The sequence below is a fragment of the Nerophis ophidion genome, linkage group LG02 (assembly GCF_033978795.1).
Source record: "Nerophis ophidion isolate RoL-2023_Sa linkage group LG02, RoL_Noph_v1.0, whole genome shotgun sequence".
Lineage (NCBI taxonomy): Eukaryota > Metazoa > Chordata > Actinopteri > Syngnathiformes > Syngnathidae > Nerophis > Nerophis ophidion.
Window position 1 is genome coordinate 85,630,979 of NC_084612.1, and position 17,878 is coordinate 85,648,856.

A 17,878-nucleotide genomic window follows, 5' to 3' on the forward strand; every position below is an offset into this window, starting at 1 on the left:
GGCTATCACTTTTGCATTCCGATGTCCAAATTCAGACCGCTTTCCTACGAGAAGTCTACCTGCGAATGTCAAACTAAGGGGCTTTCTTTTATGTGCTCAAACTGAATTACCACTATTTACTTCAACTTGGTGGTTCACTTTCTCCAAGGTGAATATAAACCTTCACCAAAAGCAAAACATAAGGAGTTTATTGATTAACTTCAATACAAAATGTTATAATTTTGTACGGATTTTGCATCAAAAAATAGATAAATCCAAAGGTTTCTTTGCAAAAACAGACTCATCCTATACGCCGGGCGGACTTTAAGCATCAGTGAAAACCGGTCAGTTTTTCCAAAGGAACGCTTATACCAGGGGTGTCCAAAGTATGGCCTGGGGGCCTTTTGCGGCCCGCAGCTAATTGTTTAGTGGCCCACCACACATTCTGTAAATGCTATTGCAAAAATAAATAAAAAAAACACTTAAAAAAAGTAGAATGAGGTGAAATCGAACGGGGAAAAGTTGCAATGTAGACTCAAAGCTGCCATGAAAGCTGTCTTTGCTCTTATTGCCAATGCTAAAAAAAAATGTATTTTTTGTTTTTATATATAATGAATTATTGACCCATTTAAGCCTCCAATTACTTCAAATATTTCACTTTATAATGTTTTATGTGGACAATATTATGTGCATATATTGTGTGGTTGTCTTATAAAAACAATGTTTTCCTTGACAAAAGAGCGTAAAACCAACAAAAAAAATGTGTTAAAACGTAAAATCGACAGATATATCTGAAGTTGATCTCGTAACTTAAGTGTTGAAAGTAAAACCAATAATAATAAAAATGTATCACTTTGTGAGTGAAGGACCTTTTGGACCCCAAAGATATTTAGTGGGATTTTATTTATTTTTTCACTGTGATTACTCAGAAATAATAATACATTTAAAACAGGGGTGTCCAAAGTGCGGCCCGGAGGCCATTTGTGGCCCACAGCTAATCGTTTACCGGCCCACCACACATTCTGCAAAAATTTCAAAATTGATAGTATTGCAAAAATTTTTAAAAAACATTTAAAAAAAGTGGAATGAGGTGAAATCTAATGAGAAAAAGTGGCAATGTTGACACAAAGCTGCCATGCAGGCAGTTTTTTTCCCCCTTTTGTCTTTTTTTTCTTTTTTTTCTCCATTGCTCAAAAAAAATCTATGTTATAATGGGGCATAGCGCGGTTGGTAGAGTGGCCGTGTCAGCAACTTGAGGGTTGCAGGTTCGATTCCCGCTTGTGCCATCCTAGTCACTGACGTTGTGTCCTTGGGCAAGACACTTTACCCACCTGCTCCCAGTGCCACCCACACTGGTTTGGATGTAACTTAGATATTGGGTTTCACTATGTAAAAGTGCTTTGAGTCACTTGAGAAAAGTGCTATATAAATATAATTCACTTCACTTCACGTAATGAATTACTACTTAAAAATTATAAATAAATAAATAAATGGGTTGTACTTGTATAGCGCTTTTCTATCTTCAAGGTACTCAAAGCGCTTTGACACTGCTTCCACATTCACACACACATTCACACACTGCGCCACTTTAAAATGTTTTCTGTGGAAGAAATATAAGGCATAAAAGCCTTTTTTTTTAACTTTATATCAAACTGAAGTTGATATAGAGATTTAGTGTAAGCGTTAGATAAAAAATGAAAAAAATAATTTGACTTATTTTTAACATGTTAATGACGGAGACCCTCTATGGTCCCTGGGAGTCCTAAGGGGGAAAAAAAAAAAAAAAGAATCCATGTATTTTGTTATGGTTTGAAAATGAAAAATATGAAAAGGGCCCCCGCATGTTTTAATTTTTCCATGTGTGGCCCTCAGTGGAAAAAGTTTGGACACCCCTGACATAGATCAATGAAGTTTTAGTTGCAGTGTTATTTTGTTCCAGCCATGTTTCAGTTAAAAACATAAAGTCAAGTTTAGAAGTGGTAATAAAATCATTGACTAAAAAATGATTTGTTATTCAGAGACCTGACCTTGAGCATCCTGATGGTGTCATTGACAGGCTTTGATTTGTAGAAAATAGGGAGGAGATTGTTTAGGTTAGCAGGGTGGCTAAGTTTCCCAGTGTTTACTCCCTTGTTAGTCACAAGAGGAATGTAGAAGGTGTCATGATTTGATGTCGGCAAGCTGGGGCCCAGCTGATAATGTGGTCTACTGCTCAACACTTTTCTGCATCAGAAATATTCAGGACTGCTGTCAGGGGGAGGCGGGGCACGCCGTAAGGGAGTGAGCAGCGTCAGAGCTGGGACGAACTACTTCAGAAGGGATAAGGCTACGACTTTTGCGTTCCGATGTCCAAATTCAGACCGCTTTCCACCTGCGAATTTCAAACTAAGGGGCCTTATTTTATGTTCTCAAACTGAAATACTTCAACTTGGTGGTTCACTTTCTCCAAGGTGAATACAAACCTTCACCATAAGCAAAACATATTGAGTTCATTTATTAACTTCAATACAAAATGTTACAATTTAGTACGAATTCTGCATCGAAAAATAGATACAAACCCCGTTTCCATATGAGTTGGGGAATGGTGTTAGATGTAAATATAAACAGAATACAATGATTTGCAAATCCTTTTCAAGCCATATTCAGTTGAATATGCTACAAAGACAACTTTTTTTTTCTTCTCAAATAATAATTAACTTCGAATTTCATGGCTGCAACACGTGCCAAAGTAGTTGGGAAAGGGCATGTTCACCACTGTGTTACATCACCTTTTCTTTTAACAACACTCAATAAACGTTTGGGAACTGAGGAAACTAATTGTGGAAGCTTTGAAAGTGGAATTCTATTCCCATTCTTGTTTTATGTAGAGCTTCAGTCCTTCAACAGTCCGCTGTCCTATTTTACGCTTCATAATGCGCCACACATTTTCCATGGGAGACAGGTCTGGACTGCAGGCGGGCCGGGAAAGTACCCGCACTCTTTTTTTTACGAAGCCACGCTGTTGTAACACGTGCTGAATGTGGCTTGGCGTTGTCTTGCTGAAATAAGCAGGGGCGTCCATGAAAAAGACGGCGCTTAGATGGCAGCATATGTTGTTCCAAAACCTGTATGTACCTTTCAGCATTAATGGTGCCTTCCCAGATGTGTAAGTTACTGTTAGATTCCGGTGATTGACGCACAATACCTACTGCTAGACAAAATCCAGCACTCCGTCCTACGGGTAATGTCCCCTCGGGTCAACAGGTCTTACCGGCTGCTCCACCGACGTGGGTCCTTCTCAGCTGGATGGCGAGGCCATGAGCTGGGATTGTTCCGGTGGTCCGGCGTCTGTCCTTCTTCCTTCCGCGGTCTCCCCAGCAGAGAAGCCTATCTCTTAAGACCAGGTCTAAATCACGGATCCCGCCGTTTATGGGTAGCTCACCTCTAATGAATCTTGGTTCTCGTTACTGACTAGGTTAAATTTGGGGGTTCGGATATGTAAACGCCCTTACAGGACTGTGGACTGTGTTAGAGTGACCCTTCAGAGCTAGGCGGTGGACACGTGAAAGCCCTAAAACATTACATCTAGGACGTGGTGGTAAACAGGGACATGAAATTCTTCTGTTTTTATATGATGCTTTTTAACACAGGTTCGATAGCGCAAGCCTTGCACAGCGTCAATAAATCATTCCCAATAATCGTCAATAATCAAAGAATCATAGTTCTCTGAACCTTTTGATGATATTATGGAGCGTAGATGTTGAAATCCCTAAGTTTCTTGCAATTGCACTTTGAGAAAGGTTGTTCTTAAACTGTTTGACTATTTGCTCACACAGTTGTGGACAAAGGGGTGTACCTCACCCCATCCTTTCTTGTGAAAGACTGAGCATTTTTTGGGAAGCTGTTTTTATAGCCAATCATGGCACCCACCTGTTCCCAATTAGCCTGCACACCTGTGGGATGTTCCAAATAAGTGTTTGATGAGCATTCCTCAACTTTATCAATCAATCAATCAATCAATGTTTACTTATATAGCCCTAAATCACTAGTGTCTCAAAGGGCTGCACAAACCACCACGACATCCTCGGTAGGCCCACATAAGGGCAAGGAAAACTCACACCCAGTGGGACGTCTGTGACAATAATGATTATGAGAACCTTAGAGAGGAGGAAAGCAATGGATGTCCAGCGGGTCTAACATGATACTGTGAAAGTTCAATCCACAATGGATACAACACAGTCGCAAGAGTCCAGTCCAAAGCGGATCCAACTCAGCAGCGAGAGTCCCGTTCACAGCGGAGCCACCAGGAAACCATCCCAAGCGGAGGCGGATCAGCAGCGCAGAGATGTCCCCAGCCGATACACAGGCAAGCAGTACATGGCCACCGGATCGGACCGGACCCCCTCCACAGGGGAGAGTGGGACATAGAAGAAAAAGAAAAGAAACAGCAGATCAACTGGTCTAAAAAGGGAGTCTATTTTAAAGGCTACAGTATACAATGAGTTTTAAGGTGAGACTTAAATGCTTCTACTGAGGTGGCATCGCGAACTGTTACCGGGAGGGCATTCCAGAGTACTGGAGCCCGAACGGAAAACGCTCTATAGCCCGCAGACTTTTTTTGGGCTTTGGGAATCACTAATAAGCCGGAGTCCTTTGAACCCAGATTTCTTGCCGGGACATATGGTACAATACAATCGGCAAGATAGGATGGAGCTAGACCGTGTAGTATTTTATCAGTATTTATTGCCACCTTTCCCAACTTCTTTGTCACGTGTTGCTGGCATCAAATTCTAAAATTAATGATTATTTGCAAGAAAAACATTTTTTTATGGGTTTGAACATGAAATATGTTGTCTTTGTAGCATATTCAACTGAATATGGCTTGAAAAGGATTTGCAAATCATTGTATTCTGTTTATATTTACATCTAACACAATTTCCCAACTCATATGGAAACGGGGTTTGTAATAAAGAAACATTTTCTTCAGCAAAGCGTCTCCGACGTCTCTTTTGACCGCCGTGCTGCCCTTCTGCCCGGGAGGGGGTGACAAGACCAGAACTACACATCAGTGGTCAATCGGCGTTTATCGGTCTTTGCGCTTGAACTCTGAATTTTCAAAGTGCAAAACCAATGCCAGCATATTAAAAACAGGACATCAACGGGAAAGGTCATCTTTAATGAGTAGACACTACACTTTTCCAAAAGAACTTTTCACATTGTAACATTTATCCGTCACACTTCGGCAGGTGTGCAACACAACAATACTGGAACTGAATACAACAAGAATTGAAATCCGAACAAAATGAAATGAGACGAGCTGCCCGACAAACTGGAATCAGAATTAAAAATTTTTTTTTATACAAACAACCTTAAAGGGGAAGTGCACTTGCAACTGAACAAGTCTACATTACGTTCACAATCGCCGTGTAGACAAAAACACTTTTGTTTGTGCTCAATCATTTCAAATATAAAATAAATGCAATCAAAAGGTTGTTTTTGCTTGTTAAAGCCCTCAAAAACATCACCATTAAGGTTTTATATGCACTAAGTATATATGCACTGTAGTAACAGGCACATTTGTAACATTTCAAGTTAACCGACTTTGCTCATTTTCTTCATTCCCGACAACACCAGTGATTATTAGTCACTGCGGACTTTGTGAACGCCAAACCTACTAAAACATCACTGACTGTACGAGGTCTGCTGTGGTTAGGATTGACAATCTTGTTATACTCCCGTTTAGATGAAGAATGACTCACGATTCTGGCAAAGGAGGGAGAAACCAAGCGTCTTATCGTGTCGTTATTACCTTTTTCTGGGTCTAAATTGGCTGTCAAAGTGTACAAACTCGTCGGAACACGTCCTCAGCCTTCTACTATCCAGGTGAGAGGCATGGTTTTGTCACGAGCAAGGGAGCGGCTCACCAGTTGATGTCAAAAGCGGCGCTGCTACAAATAGTCCGTCTGCGTTAGCCCTCGCAATAACAACATCACTCGCACTCGGTTCAAGTTCGAGTCGCGACCTGTAAACGCGGTATTGTTTTTGGATGAGTCAGCGTTTCCGTTCTTCAAACAACAAAACGTGGAATGTGTGTAGAAGACAGACTTCAAAAGTACTCGTACTTGTCAGCCCTCTCTCTCTTTTGTGGTCTAAAGACCCTCGTGAACGTGCTTTCCCGTGTGTTCGATCAAACTGGTGCGGTCGGGAAGGGACGTCTTGCACACGGAGCAGAAGAATCGTTTCATGTCCTCGTGCTTCCGCTTGTGGCGGATCAGCCCGCTGCGATTGGAAAACTCCGCGTTGCAGACGGCGCAGCGATACGGCTTCCCTTCGGTGTGTTTCCTCATGTGCCGATTCATGGCTTCGCTCCGCATGAACCTCTCGCTGCAGACGGAGCATTCGTACGGTTTCTCTCCCGTGTGCAGCCTGAGGTGCCGGGCGAAATGGCCCTTGCTTAAGCGTTTCCCGCAGACGGTGCATTTCACGGTTTTGACGGCCGCGTGACACTTCATGTGCTCGTTCAGGAGACTCTTGCTCTCGAAGGTTTTGCCGGAGTGAGAGCACACCAAGGGTGCGTCGGCCTCGGCTCCGGGGTCTTCATCGACCGTGTCAAAGGTTTTGCCGGAGTGAGAGAACACCAAGGGTGCGTCGGCCTCAGCTCCGGGGTCTTCATCGACCGAGTCAAAGGTTTTGCCGGAGTGGGAGAACACCAAGGGTGCGTCGGCCTCGGCTCCGGGGTCTTCATCGACCGTGTCAAAGGTTTTGCCGGAGTGAGAGAACACCAAGGGTGCGTCGGCGTCAGCGTCAGCTCCTGGGTCTTCATCATCCGAGTCGGAACTTGAAATGTTGGACGACATGCCGTCACAATCTGACAGTGGAGGTAGGAGGTTTTCTAGTTGGTCTCCATTAACTCCTGTCTGGACTTCCTGTTTGAAGAGGTTCTCCTCCCTGGTGCACTGCATGGACTTGTCGGCCGTGTGACGCTTCACGTGTTCCTCCAGGAGGAGCTGGCTCCTGAGGGTGTCACCACAGTGAAAGCACGTCAAGCGCGTGGCGTCAGGTTGACACGTCGCTTCGGCTTCGGAATCTTCATCCACGTCAGAAGGGTTTGACGCCATGTCCTCGCAATCTGACAGTGGAGGTAGGAGGTTTTCCATTTGGTCTTCGTCAGCATCATTCTTCACCTCCTGTTTCATGATGTCATTTTCTATCTGGTCTCCGTCAGCATCTGTCCTCCCCACCTGTGTCATGATGTCATCGAGGTGAGGGGGCTCTGGCTCCTCCTGCTCCTTCCTGGAACGCCACTTCTGCTGCTCAGAGGGGGGGAGATGTTCTTTACGGTAATCTGAAGGACAAAAGAGGACAAACACGCTTTTAAAACAGAAGTCTTATGTTGGCTCCAAGTATGAATACCGTACATTTTTCCGACACTTTGAACCCAGCAGCTTGTAAAACGGTGTGGCTAATACAGTTCTGGTCAAAAGTAGGGCTGGGCGATATATGGAACATACTGGATATATCGCGGGGTTGTCTCTGTGCGATATAGAAAATGACTAAATGTTAGGGGTGCAACGGTACGTGTATTTAAATTGAAAAGTTTCGGTACGGGGGTTTCGGTTCGGTTCGGAGGTGTACCCAACGAGTTCCACACGGACATATTAAGTAGCGCACCGAACGTTGTGTAAACAATGCACACCGAGGCACCATGAATTGATTTACGTGGACCCCGACTTAAACAAGTTGAAAAACGTATTGGGGTGTTACCATTTACTGGTCAATTGTACGGAATATGTACTGTACTGTGCAATCTACTAATAAAAGTTTAAATCAATAAAAAAAAAAAACAACACACGGCATGCTAGCTGCGACCGGGCTACAATATGCCTCCGCTTTACACCGGATTTGTCCTCTTTTGCAGGGCTGTCCGGGTGGAGTTTCTTAAATGCCTCAAATGTCCGGCAATTTAAGTTAGGGTTGCGTGTATTTTCAATGTACGTTCAGGGTTAAGAAGGGATTGAAAACTAAATAAATTGTGTGCGCAGCAACATTGGTGAGGGAGGGACAGAGACAGAGCGAGCGAGAGAGTTATGATAAACGCGCATGCGTCGCCAGGCTCTGCTTTTTACCCATAGATTTATCAGATTTTATTTTTTATTATCTACAACAGGGGTGTCAAAAGTGTGCCCAGGAGGCCATACGTCACATAGGGACGCGCGCGCGACGTCACACGCCATCGCCGAGCAGAGAGGTAGCGACATGGGTAACGTTAGCAGTGGTGCTAACAGAGCATTGCGAGTGGTATTACGAGAGAGAGAAGGTGCAAATCTGTTAACAAATGGAATCTGTTAACAAATGGATAAATAATTAATTCCCAAGAAAAACAGCAGGGGGTCCATCGTCTGGCGATGGTTTGGCTTCAAGCGGGAAGATGTTTTACAAGCATGCGGCAAAACGTTTTACAAGCATGCAGCTAAAGCGTTGCTACAAAGAATAGCACTGTTGCTAATGTGTAGCGTTATTTGAAAAGTCACCAGCTAGAGAATGAAGAGTGCTTGAAACTCCACATGTCAACATCTCGGCCGGTGCCACACCCACAAAATGCCCAAGCAACCATTTCCACATCAAAAAATAGTCTAAAACAGAAGGAGATAACGTCCTCAGGAACCTACCACATAGTGAAGGACATACGCTATTTGATTTCCTATTATGCAGCTCATTTTTATTCGACACTTATTGAAATATGTTGTGTGACATCATGCACAAAAAAGCACTTTATTTGTTTTAAACTATTGTAGTGGTGTTCTGTACAAAAAGTGCACTTTAATTGAGTGTTGTTTTGATATGTCATCTTAGTGACATCATGCACAAAAATGCACTTTATTGGTTTTAAACTATTGTAGCGGTGTTCTGTACAAAAAGTGCACTTTAATTGAGTGTTGTTTTGATATGTCATCTTAGTGACATCATGCACAAAAGTGCACTTTATTTGTTTTAAACTATTGTAGCGGTGTTCTGTACAAAAAGTGCACTTTAATTGAGTGTTGTTTTGATATGTCATCTTAGTGACATCATGCACAAAAGTGCACTTTATTTGTTTTAAACTATTGTAGCGGTGTTCTGTACAAAAAGTGCACTTTAATTGAGTGTTGTTTTGATATGTCATCTTAGTGACATCATGCACAAAAGTGCACTTTATTTGTTTTAAACTATTGTAGCGGTGTTCTGTACAAAAAGTGCACTTTAATTGAGTGTTGTTTTGATATGTCATCTTAGGGACATCATGCACAAAAATGCACTTTATTTGTTTTAAACTATTGTAGTGGTGTTCTGTACAAAAAGTGCACTTTAATTGAGTGTTGTTTTGATATGTCATCTTAGTGACATCATGCACAAAAGTGCACTTTATTTGTTTTAAACTATTGTAGCGGTGTTCTGTACAAAAAGTGCACTTTAATTGAGTGTTGTTTTGATATGTCATCTTAGTGACATCATGCACAAAAGTGCACTTTATTTGTTTTAAACTATTGTAGCGGTGTTCTGTACAAAAAGTGCACTTTAATTGAGTGTTGTTTTGATATGTCATCTTAGGGACATCATGCACAAAAATGCACTTTATTTGTTTTAAACTATTGTAGTGGTGTTCTGTACAAAAAGTGCACTTTAATTGAGTGTTGTTTTGATATGTCATCTTAGGGACATCATGCACAAAAATGCACTTTATTTGTTTTAAACTATTGTAGCGGTGTTCTGTACAAAAAGTGCACTTTAATTGAGTGTTGTTTTGATATGTCATCTTAGGGACATCATGCACAAAAATGCACTTTATTTGTTTTAAACTATTGTAGTGGTGTTCTGTACAAAAAGTGCCCTTTAATTGAGCGTTGTTTTGATATGTCATCTTAGTGACATCATGCACAAAAGTGCACTCATAGCTTTTTTTTTAAATGTCTCTGACAATCTTGCACTTTCTGTTTTGGAAATGACATGAATGTTTGTGCCACGGCTTAATAACTGTTTAATAAATACACTTTTGCAAAATTGACTTAGTTGTGATTTCCCTCTCTGCATGAAAGTTTAAAAGTAGCATATATGAATGCAGTATGAAGAAGAATGTTTGAATGTAGACACATAGAATCATCATACTGCTGTGATTATATGCATCAAGTGTTCATTCAAGGCTAAGGCAAAATATCCACATATATATGCTGTATCGTCACATGACCTAAAAATATTGAGATAGTAACAAAAGGCCATATGGCCCAGCCCTGGTCAAAAGTGTAGATACACTTGTAAAGAACATCAAATCAAATCAAATTTATTTATAAGGCACATTTAAAATTTACCACATGCTGTACAATGGGCAGGTTAAAGGGGAACATTATCACAAATTCAAAAGGGCTAAAAACAAAAAAAATCAGTTCCCAGTGGCTTGTTTTATTTTTCGAAGTTTTTTTTAAAGAATTTTACACCTCCCGGAATATCCCTAAAAAAAGCTTAAAAGTTCTTGATTTTCCCTATTTGCGACGCGACTGTCCATGTCCCTGTGACGTCATACAGTGCTGCCAATACAAACAACATGGCGGTTACCACAGCAAGATATAGCGACATTAGCTCGGATTTCAGCGATTCAACAGATTACGCATGTATTGAAACAGATGGTCGGAGTATGGAGGCAGATAGCGAAAACGAAATTGAAGAAGAAAGTGAAGCTATTGAGCGAATAGCTATTGACGCTATTCGGCCATAGCATGGGTTTTACCTAATGAAGTGGCCCATAGCATGGCTGCCTTATTAGCATCGCCGGTAAAATGTGCGGACCAAACGATCAGGACTTTCGCATCTTGTGACACTGGAGCAACTTAAATCCGTCGATTGGTAAGTGTTTGTTTCGCATTAAATGTGGGTATCTAGTTTCAAATGTACATACAGCTAGCGTAAATATCATGTTAGCATCGATTAGCTGGCAGTCATGCTGCGACCAAATATGTGTGATTAGCACATAAGTCAACAACATCAACAAAACTCACATTTGTGATTTTGTTGACTTAATGGTTGCAAATGCATCTGCAGGTTATCCGCAGATCTCTGTGCCATGTCTGTCTTAGCATCGCCGGGCAAATGTGAAGACACTCTGGTACATTCAATGGGGGTCTGGCGGCAGATTTCTTGCCAGTGGTGCAACTTGAATCCCTCCCTGTTAGTGTTGTTACACCCTCCGACAACACACCCACGAGGCATGATGTCTCCAAGGTTACAAAAAATAGTCGAAAAAACGGAATATAACAGAGCTGAGACCCAATGTTTACAATGTGTTGAAAATGAAAATGGCGGGTGTATTACCTCGGTGACGTCATCGCCTCCAGCGCGATAAACAGAAAGGCGTTTAATTTGCCAAAATTCACCCATTTAGAGTTCGGAAATCGGTTGAAAAAATACATGGTCTTTTTTCTGCAACATCAAGGTATATATTGACGCTTGCATAAGTCTGCTGATAATGTTCCCCTTTAAAAGATAATACGAGAACTGAGCAAACAACACAACACAAACAGAACATGATAAAAAATAAATAAATAAAACATAAAAACAGGTTGACGGCAGGTGTATCATGGGGCGCCATTGCAGGATGGATATCACTCAGTGTTAAAAGCCAAGGAATAAAAGTAAGAGAGATTTAAAAAGAGGAAGAGAGGAGGCTTGTCTAACATTCAGAGGTAGGTGGTTCCAGAGCTTGGGAGCAGCAGCGGCGAGATCTCTGTCACCTCTAAGCTTCAGTCTTGTGTCAGGGACCGTCAGTAGCAGCTGATCATCTTAGGGATCGGGTGGGGCAGTGAGGCTGAAGGAGGTCGGAGAGATATGTTGGCGCCAGGTTGTTTAGACTTTTAAAAACAAATAGGAGGAGTTTAAAATGGATTGGATATCGCACAGAGAGCCAGTGAAGGGACGCTAATATGGGGGTGATGTGCTGACGTCTGTGGGTCTGTGTTAGCAGACCAGCAGCAGAGTTCTGGCCTGGCTAATGCCGACATACAGGCCATTGCCGTAGTCTAAACCAGTCCAGATAAAGGCGGGAATTCATTTCTCCAGATCATGTCCTGACAGAAGCGGTTTCACTTTCGCTATTTGGCGTAATTGATAAAAGCTTTTTTGAACGACGCCGCTGATTTGTTTTTTCGGATTTAAAATCTGAGTGGAACTTAAACCCCCAGGTTTGTGACGCAGTCGCTGAGATACGGGGTCAGAGTGCCGAGGTCAACGTTGGGGGAGGGAGAGCGACTTGGACCGAACAACGTAACTTCGGTTTTGTCTTCATTTAGACTCAGGAAGTTAGCTGAAAGCCAGGCTTTGATGTCGTGCAGGCAGTCAATGAGACCTTCAACCAAGTTATTTTGTGCCATGGGAAAATAGATCTGGCAATCATCGGCATAAAAATAAAATGCAATACCATACTTCCTAAAAATAGAACCAAGGGGGAGAAAGTAAAGCACAAATAGGATTGGGGCAAGGATTGAGCCCTGGGGGACCCGTGTGGCAGAGCAGCTGTGGAAGACAGAAAACTGTCTATTTTTACACAAAAACTCCTGTCGGCTAGGTTTCCAATCACTTCTACAACTCTTATTTTATTGTGATGTAGTGATTGGAGCACATACTTGTTGCTCACTAAAAACATTCCTGAGGTTTACTTCTTTCATGAATTTATTAGGGCTCGACTGAAAATGTGCCGGGTCAAAAGTATACGTACAGCAATGTTAATATTTGCTTACATGTCCCTCGGCACTTTTGGTAGACATCCACAAGCTTCTGCTTACATTTTTCACCACAAAATTGCTGCGGTTCAGCTAAATGTGTTGCTTTTCTTACATGGACTTGTTTCTTCAGCATTGTCCACATGTTCAAGTCAGGACTTTGAAAAGGCCATTCTAAAAGCTTCATTCTAGTCTGATTTAGCCATTCCTTTACCACTTTTGAGGTGTGTTGGGGTCATTGTCCTGTTGGAACACCCAACTGTGCCCAAGTTCCAACTTCCGGGCTGATGATTTTAGCTTGTCCTGAACAATTTGGAGCTAATCCTCCTTTTTCATTGTCCCATTTACTCTCTGTAAAGCAGTAGTTCCATTGGCAGCAAAACAGACCCAGAGCATAATACTACCACCACCACCACCACCACCACCACCATGCTTGACGGTAGGTCTGGTGTTCCTGGGATTAAAGGACTCACCTTTTCTCCACCAAACATATTGTTGGGTATTGTGGCCAAACAACTCCATTTTTGTTTCATGTGACATCACATGGACACAAATAAGTCCTTCTGGAGGATAGTTCTGTGGTTAGATGAAACAAAAATGAAACAACAAAGAAGCAAACTTCATGAATGTTTTTTTGGTGACAAACAAGTAAGTATGTGTTCCAATCACTAATCACAAAAAAATAAGAGTTGTAGAAATGATTTGAAACTCAAGCCAGCCTTGACAATAGTTTTTTACAAGTGAATCTACACGTTTGACCACCACTGTATATGGATTTTTCTTCTCCGTCACCCGGCTTGAAAGTAAATACTTTTAGTCTCAAGTAAAACCAGCAAACACATTGAAGAGGTGGTTTATTGTTTGTGATATGGCGCCATCTTTTGGAGCAGTTCACTCACTGCAGGTGTTTCATTGCCCTCCTGTCTAGATGGGAGCTTTGAACCTGTTGGTAGTAGAAAGCCGTTCGGTCTTCTGGTCGTCCATAGCGTTTCTGCTCTTATCGATTCTTTGTTCATGACTCCAAGCAACGTTTGTAGGTACAGTATTACAATATAACAAAAAATAATTTTTACTAACTAAAGCGTCCCATGTGTGATGTCTGAAGGAGCGTTTTCATGCATATTTGTACCTGCTATGGTAATGTAATCCAGCTAGCGTCGTTAGCATTAGCTAATTTTTGTATACTAATCTTTGCAGACAGTTTAAACTTCAAACTTTAAAACAATCCTTAAGAGAAGGTTTGAAACATCCTTTGCAGATGGTTTAAAACTATCCTTTGAAGATGGTTTAAAGCTATCCTTTGAAGATGGTTTAAAACTATCCTTTGAAGATGGTTTAAAACTATCCTTTGAAGATGGTTTAAAACTATCCTTTGAAGATGGTTGAAAATTCTCCTTTGGACATGCTTTAAAACAGGGGTCACCAACGCGGTGCCCGTGGGCACCAGGTCGCCCGTAAGGACCAGAGGAGTCGCCCGCTGGCCTGTTCTAAAAATAGCTCAAATAGCAGCACTTACCAGTGAGCTGCCTCTATTTTGTAAATTGTATTTATTTACTAAGAGGGGCAAAACTCAAATAGAATTTGAAAATCCAAGAAAATATTTTAAAGACTTGGTCTTCACTTGTTTAAATAAATTAATTAATTTTTTTACTTTGCTTCTTATAACTTTCAGAAAGACAATTTTAGAGAAAAAATACAACCTTAAAAATGATTTTAGGATTTTTAAACACATATACCTTTTTACCTTTTAAATTCTTTCCTCTTCTTTCCTGACAATTTAAATCAATGTTCAAGTATTTTTTTTTTATTGTAAAGAATAATAAATACATTTTGATTTAATTCTTCATTTTAGTTTCTGTTTTTTCGACGAAGAATATTTGTGAAATATTTCTTCAAAGTTATTATGATTAAAATTCAAAGAAATTATTCAGGCAAATTTAGAAAATCTGTTGAATCAAATTTAAATCTTATTTCAAAGTCTTTTGAATTTCTTTTAAACATTTTGTTCTGGAAAATTTAGGAAAAATAATGATTTGTCTTTGTTAGAAATATAGCTTGGTCCAATTTGTTATATATTCTAACAAAGTGCATATTGGATTTTAACCTATTTAAAACATGTCATCAACATTCTGAAATTAATCTCTAATGATGTGCCATAAATTCGTTTTTTATTTTTTTCAAAAGGATTCGAATCAGCTAGTTTTTGTCTTCATTTTTTTTGGTTGAATTCTGAATTTTTAAGAGTCGAAATTGAAGACAAACTGTTTCAAAATTTAATTGTCGTTTTTTCCGTGTTTTCGCCTCTTTTAAACCGTTCAATTAAGTGGGTTTTTTTCATCATTTATTCTCTACAAAAAACCTTCCGTAAAAGGAAAAAAAAATGTACGACGGAATGACAGACAGAAATACCCATTTATATATATATATACATATATATATATATATATACATATATATATATATATATAGATTTATTTATTAAAGGTAAATTGAGCAAATTGGCTATTTCTGGTCATTTTTCAAAGTGTGTATCAAACTGGTAGCCCTTGGCATTAATCAGTACCCAAGAAGTAGCTCTTGCTTTCAAAAAGGTTGCTGACCCCTGCTTTAAAACATCCTTTGGAGATGGTTGAAATCTATAATTTGAAGATGGTTCAAAACTATCCTTTGGAGATAGTTTAATACTATCATTCGCAGATAGTTTAATACTATCATTTGACAAAGAAGTCAATGGCGTTTTAAAATCGTGTTTTTATCACCTTCGTCTTTTAGCAAAGGTAAAACCGTTTTTATCTTTTAACATTTTTGAAGAAGTGGTGCATGCTTTTATTTGAAGTGGCCTGGACTACTGCAATGCACTTTATGCTGGCATTAGCCAAAATGCTCTCTCCCGGTTGCAGTTAGTCCAGAAGGCGGCAGCAGGACTTTTAACAGGGGCCAGGAAACGCCAGCATATAACCCCAATTCTTCAGAGTTTGGACTGGCTCCCTGTTCATTTTAGAATTGATTTTAAAACATTGCTGTTTGTTTTTAAATCCGTACATGGACTGGCACCTCATGACATCTCGGACCTCATTCAAACTTACAATCCTGCGCCCGCTCTGAGGTCCGAGAGCCAGCTCCAGCTTGTGGTGCCCAAGACCAGATTTAAAACTAGGCCCTAAGCTCTGGAACACTCTGCCCCTCCATGTTCAAACTGCTCCCACAGTGGACTCTTTTAAGTCTCGTTTTAAGACCCATTTTTATTCTCTGGCTTTTAACACTACGTGAGTTGTGTGGTCCTCTGTTGCCTTCTGTGTTTTAAAATTCTGATTTCTATTTACTGTTTTGAAATGAAATGAAATTAATTATATTTATATAGCGCTTTTCTCTAGTGACTCAAAGCGCTTTACATAGTGAAACCCAATATCTAAGTTACATTTAAACCAGTTTGGGTGGCACTGGGAGCAGGTGGGTAAAGTGTCTTGCCCAAGGACACAACGGCAGTAACTAGAATGGCGGAAGCGGGAATCGAACCTGCAACCCTCAAGTTGCTGGCACGGCCACTCTACCAACCGAGCTACACCGCCATTCTATTAATTGTTTTCACCCTTAAAATCGTTTTTATCATCCATCCATCCATTTTCTACCGCTTATTCCCTTTTGGGGTTGCGGGGGGCGCTGGCGCCTATCTCAGCTACAATCGGGCGGAAGGCGTTTTTAATCATATTTATTTTATATTGTTTTTATATGTATTTATTTATTATTTATTTTTTGTTTTTATTCAGTCATTGGTGGAGCTCAGGATAGTATTTGAATGTTGTTTTTAATATTGCACAATGCAGCACTTTGGAAACATTTTGTTGCTTAAATGTGCTATATAGGGCTTCACGGTGGAAGAGGGGTTAGTGCGTCTGCCTCACAATATGAAGTTCCTGCAGTCCTGGGTTCAAATCCAGGCTCGGGAACTTTATGTGTGGAGTTTGCATGTTTGCATGTTCTCCCCGTGACTGCGTGGGTTCCCTCCGGGTACTCTGGCTTCCTCCCACTTCCAAAGACATGCACCTGGGGATAGGCCCCTCCCACTTTCAAAGACATGCACCTGGGGATAGGCCCCTCCCACTTTCAAAGACATGCACCTGGGGATAGGCCCCTCCCACCTTCAAAGACATGCACCTGGAGGTAGGCCCCTCCCACCTCCAAAGACATGCACCTGGGGATAGGCCCCTCCCACCTCCAAAGACATGCACCTGGGGATAGGTTGATTGGCAACACTAAATGGTCCTTAGTGTTTGAATGTGAGTGTGAATGTTGTCTGTGTTGGCCCTGCAATGAGGTAGCGACTTGTCCAGGGTGTATCCCGCCTTCCGCCCGATTGTAGCTGAGATAGGCGCCAGCGCCCCCCGCCACCCCAAAAGGGAATAAGCGGTAGAAAATGGATGGATGGATGTGCTTTATAAATAAAGTGGATTGGATTGATTGGATAGTTGAAAACTATCATTTGCAGATAGTTAAGTTCAAAACTAACATTTGCAGACAGAAAAATGTCAGCTAAGTCACGTGTTAGAGGAGGCTGGCGACCAAAAGAAACCATCCTCATCCTTCTTGTGCTGAAATAAGCCAAGATGGGAGAAGTAAGAAGAAAGAAGTCAACAAACCTGTCCTGTGCAAGACAACTTGAGGCTTCTTGACAACTGCGTCCAGTAGTTGACGTTGTCGCTCGTTCTCCTCTTTTGTTCTGGAAAGTTCCTTCGCGTATTCCGCTATGGTTCTTTCTAACACTACAAATATTTCCTCCACAGCAGCAGTTAGTTGCTGGCTCAGCAACACTTTCAGTGTTCGTATTTGACACATTTTCACACAATCACAACACTTTAAACGCACACTTGGCGACGTGCTGCTTTCCGTTAGCAGCTAGCAAGCTAAGCTAGCCCGGGAATCTCGGACGAGTCACTAAGAAGAGTTTGTCTCAGCTTTGCTTTCGCGAAATATTTGACCGAGAAAAGAACAAACCCGGCGACAATGTCGTCCTTTTGCTAACTTTTTCCCAAGACTTGCTTTGGAAACTTGTTCTAGAATAGTGGGTGCGCTAGCGCATGCGCGGTGTGGGGGGAAACTACTTCGTCTTTTTTAATTTCCGGCAGACTGGCCCGTACACATCTTACTGGCGCTGACGAGACGCGGGGCCGCCATCTTGG

General features: G+C 41.3%; 2 protein-coding genes across 3 annotated transcripts in view; both read right to left on the reverse strand.

The window, feature by feature from the left end:
- LOC133548276 (zinc finger protein 615-like) overlaps positions 1-17,878 on the reverse strand; it is a 74,154-nt gene that overhangs the window by 25,508 nt on the left and 30,768 nt on the right. Inside the window, exon 3 of the mRNA XM_061893593.1 lies at positions 6,116-7,303. Within this exon, the coding sequence (XP_061749577.1) occupies positions 6,116-7,303 (1,188 nt within the window). The remainder of the gene's footprint in view (positions 1-6,115; positions 7,304-17,878) is intronic.
- On the reverse strand, positions 5,114-17,817 carry LOC133547045 (zinc finger protein 135-like). Of its 2 annotated transcripts, XM_061892843.1 has the most exons (3): positions 17,339-17,479; positions 13,175-13,277; positions 5,114-7,303 (listed from the first exon to the last, which is right to left on the reverse strand). In XM_061892843.1, exons 2-3 carry the CDS (start codon positions 13,239-13,241, stop codon positions 6,108-6,110), a joined length of 1,263 nt encoding a protein of 420 aa, XP_061748827.1. In that variant the 5' UTR covers positions 13,242-13,277; positions 17,339-17,479; the 3' UTR covers positions 5,114-6,107. The 2 variants fall into 2 exon arrangements, with proteins under 2 accessions (XP_061748827.1, XP_061748826.1); XM_061892842.1 differs by lacking the exon at positions 13,175-13,277 and having other exon boundaries at positions 17,339-17,817.

Bases quoted from the DNA above. Each gene is read 5' to 3' on its own strand.
- LOC133547045 (XM_061892842.1), bottom strand. From the start codon at position 17,534: ATGTGTCAAATACGAACACTGAAAGTGTTGCTGAGCCAGCAACTAACT. The intron at 7,304-17,338 runs GTTTGTTGACTT...TTTGTCCTTCAG, and splicing joins AGTTGTCTTGCACAGGACAG to ATTACCGTAAAGAACATCTC.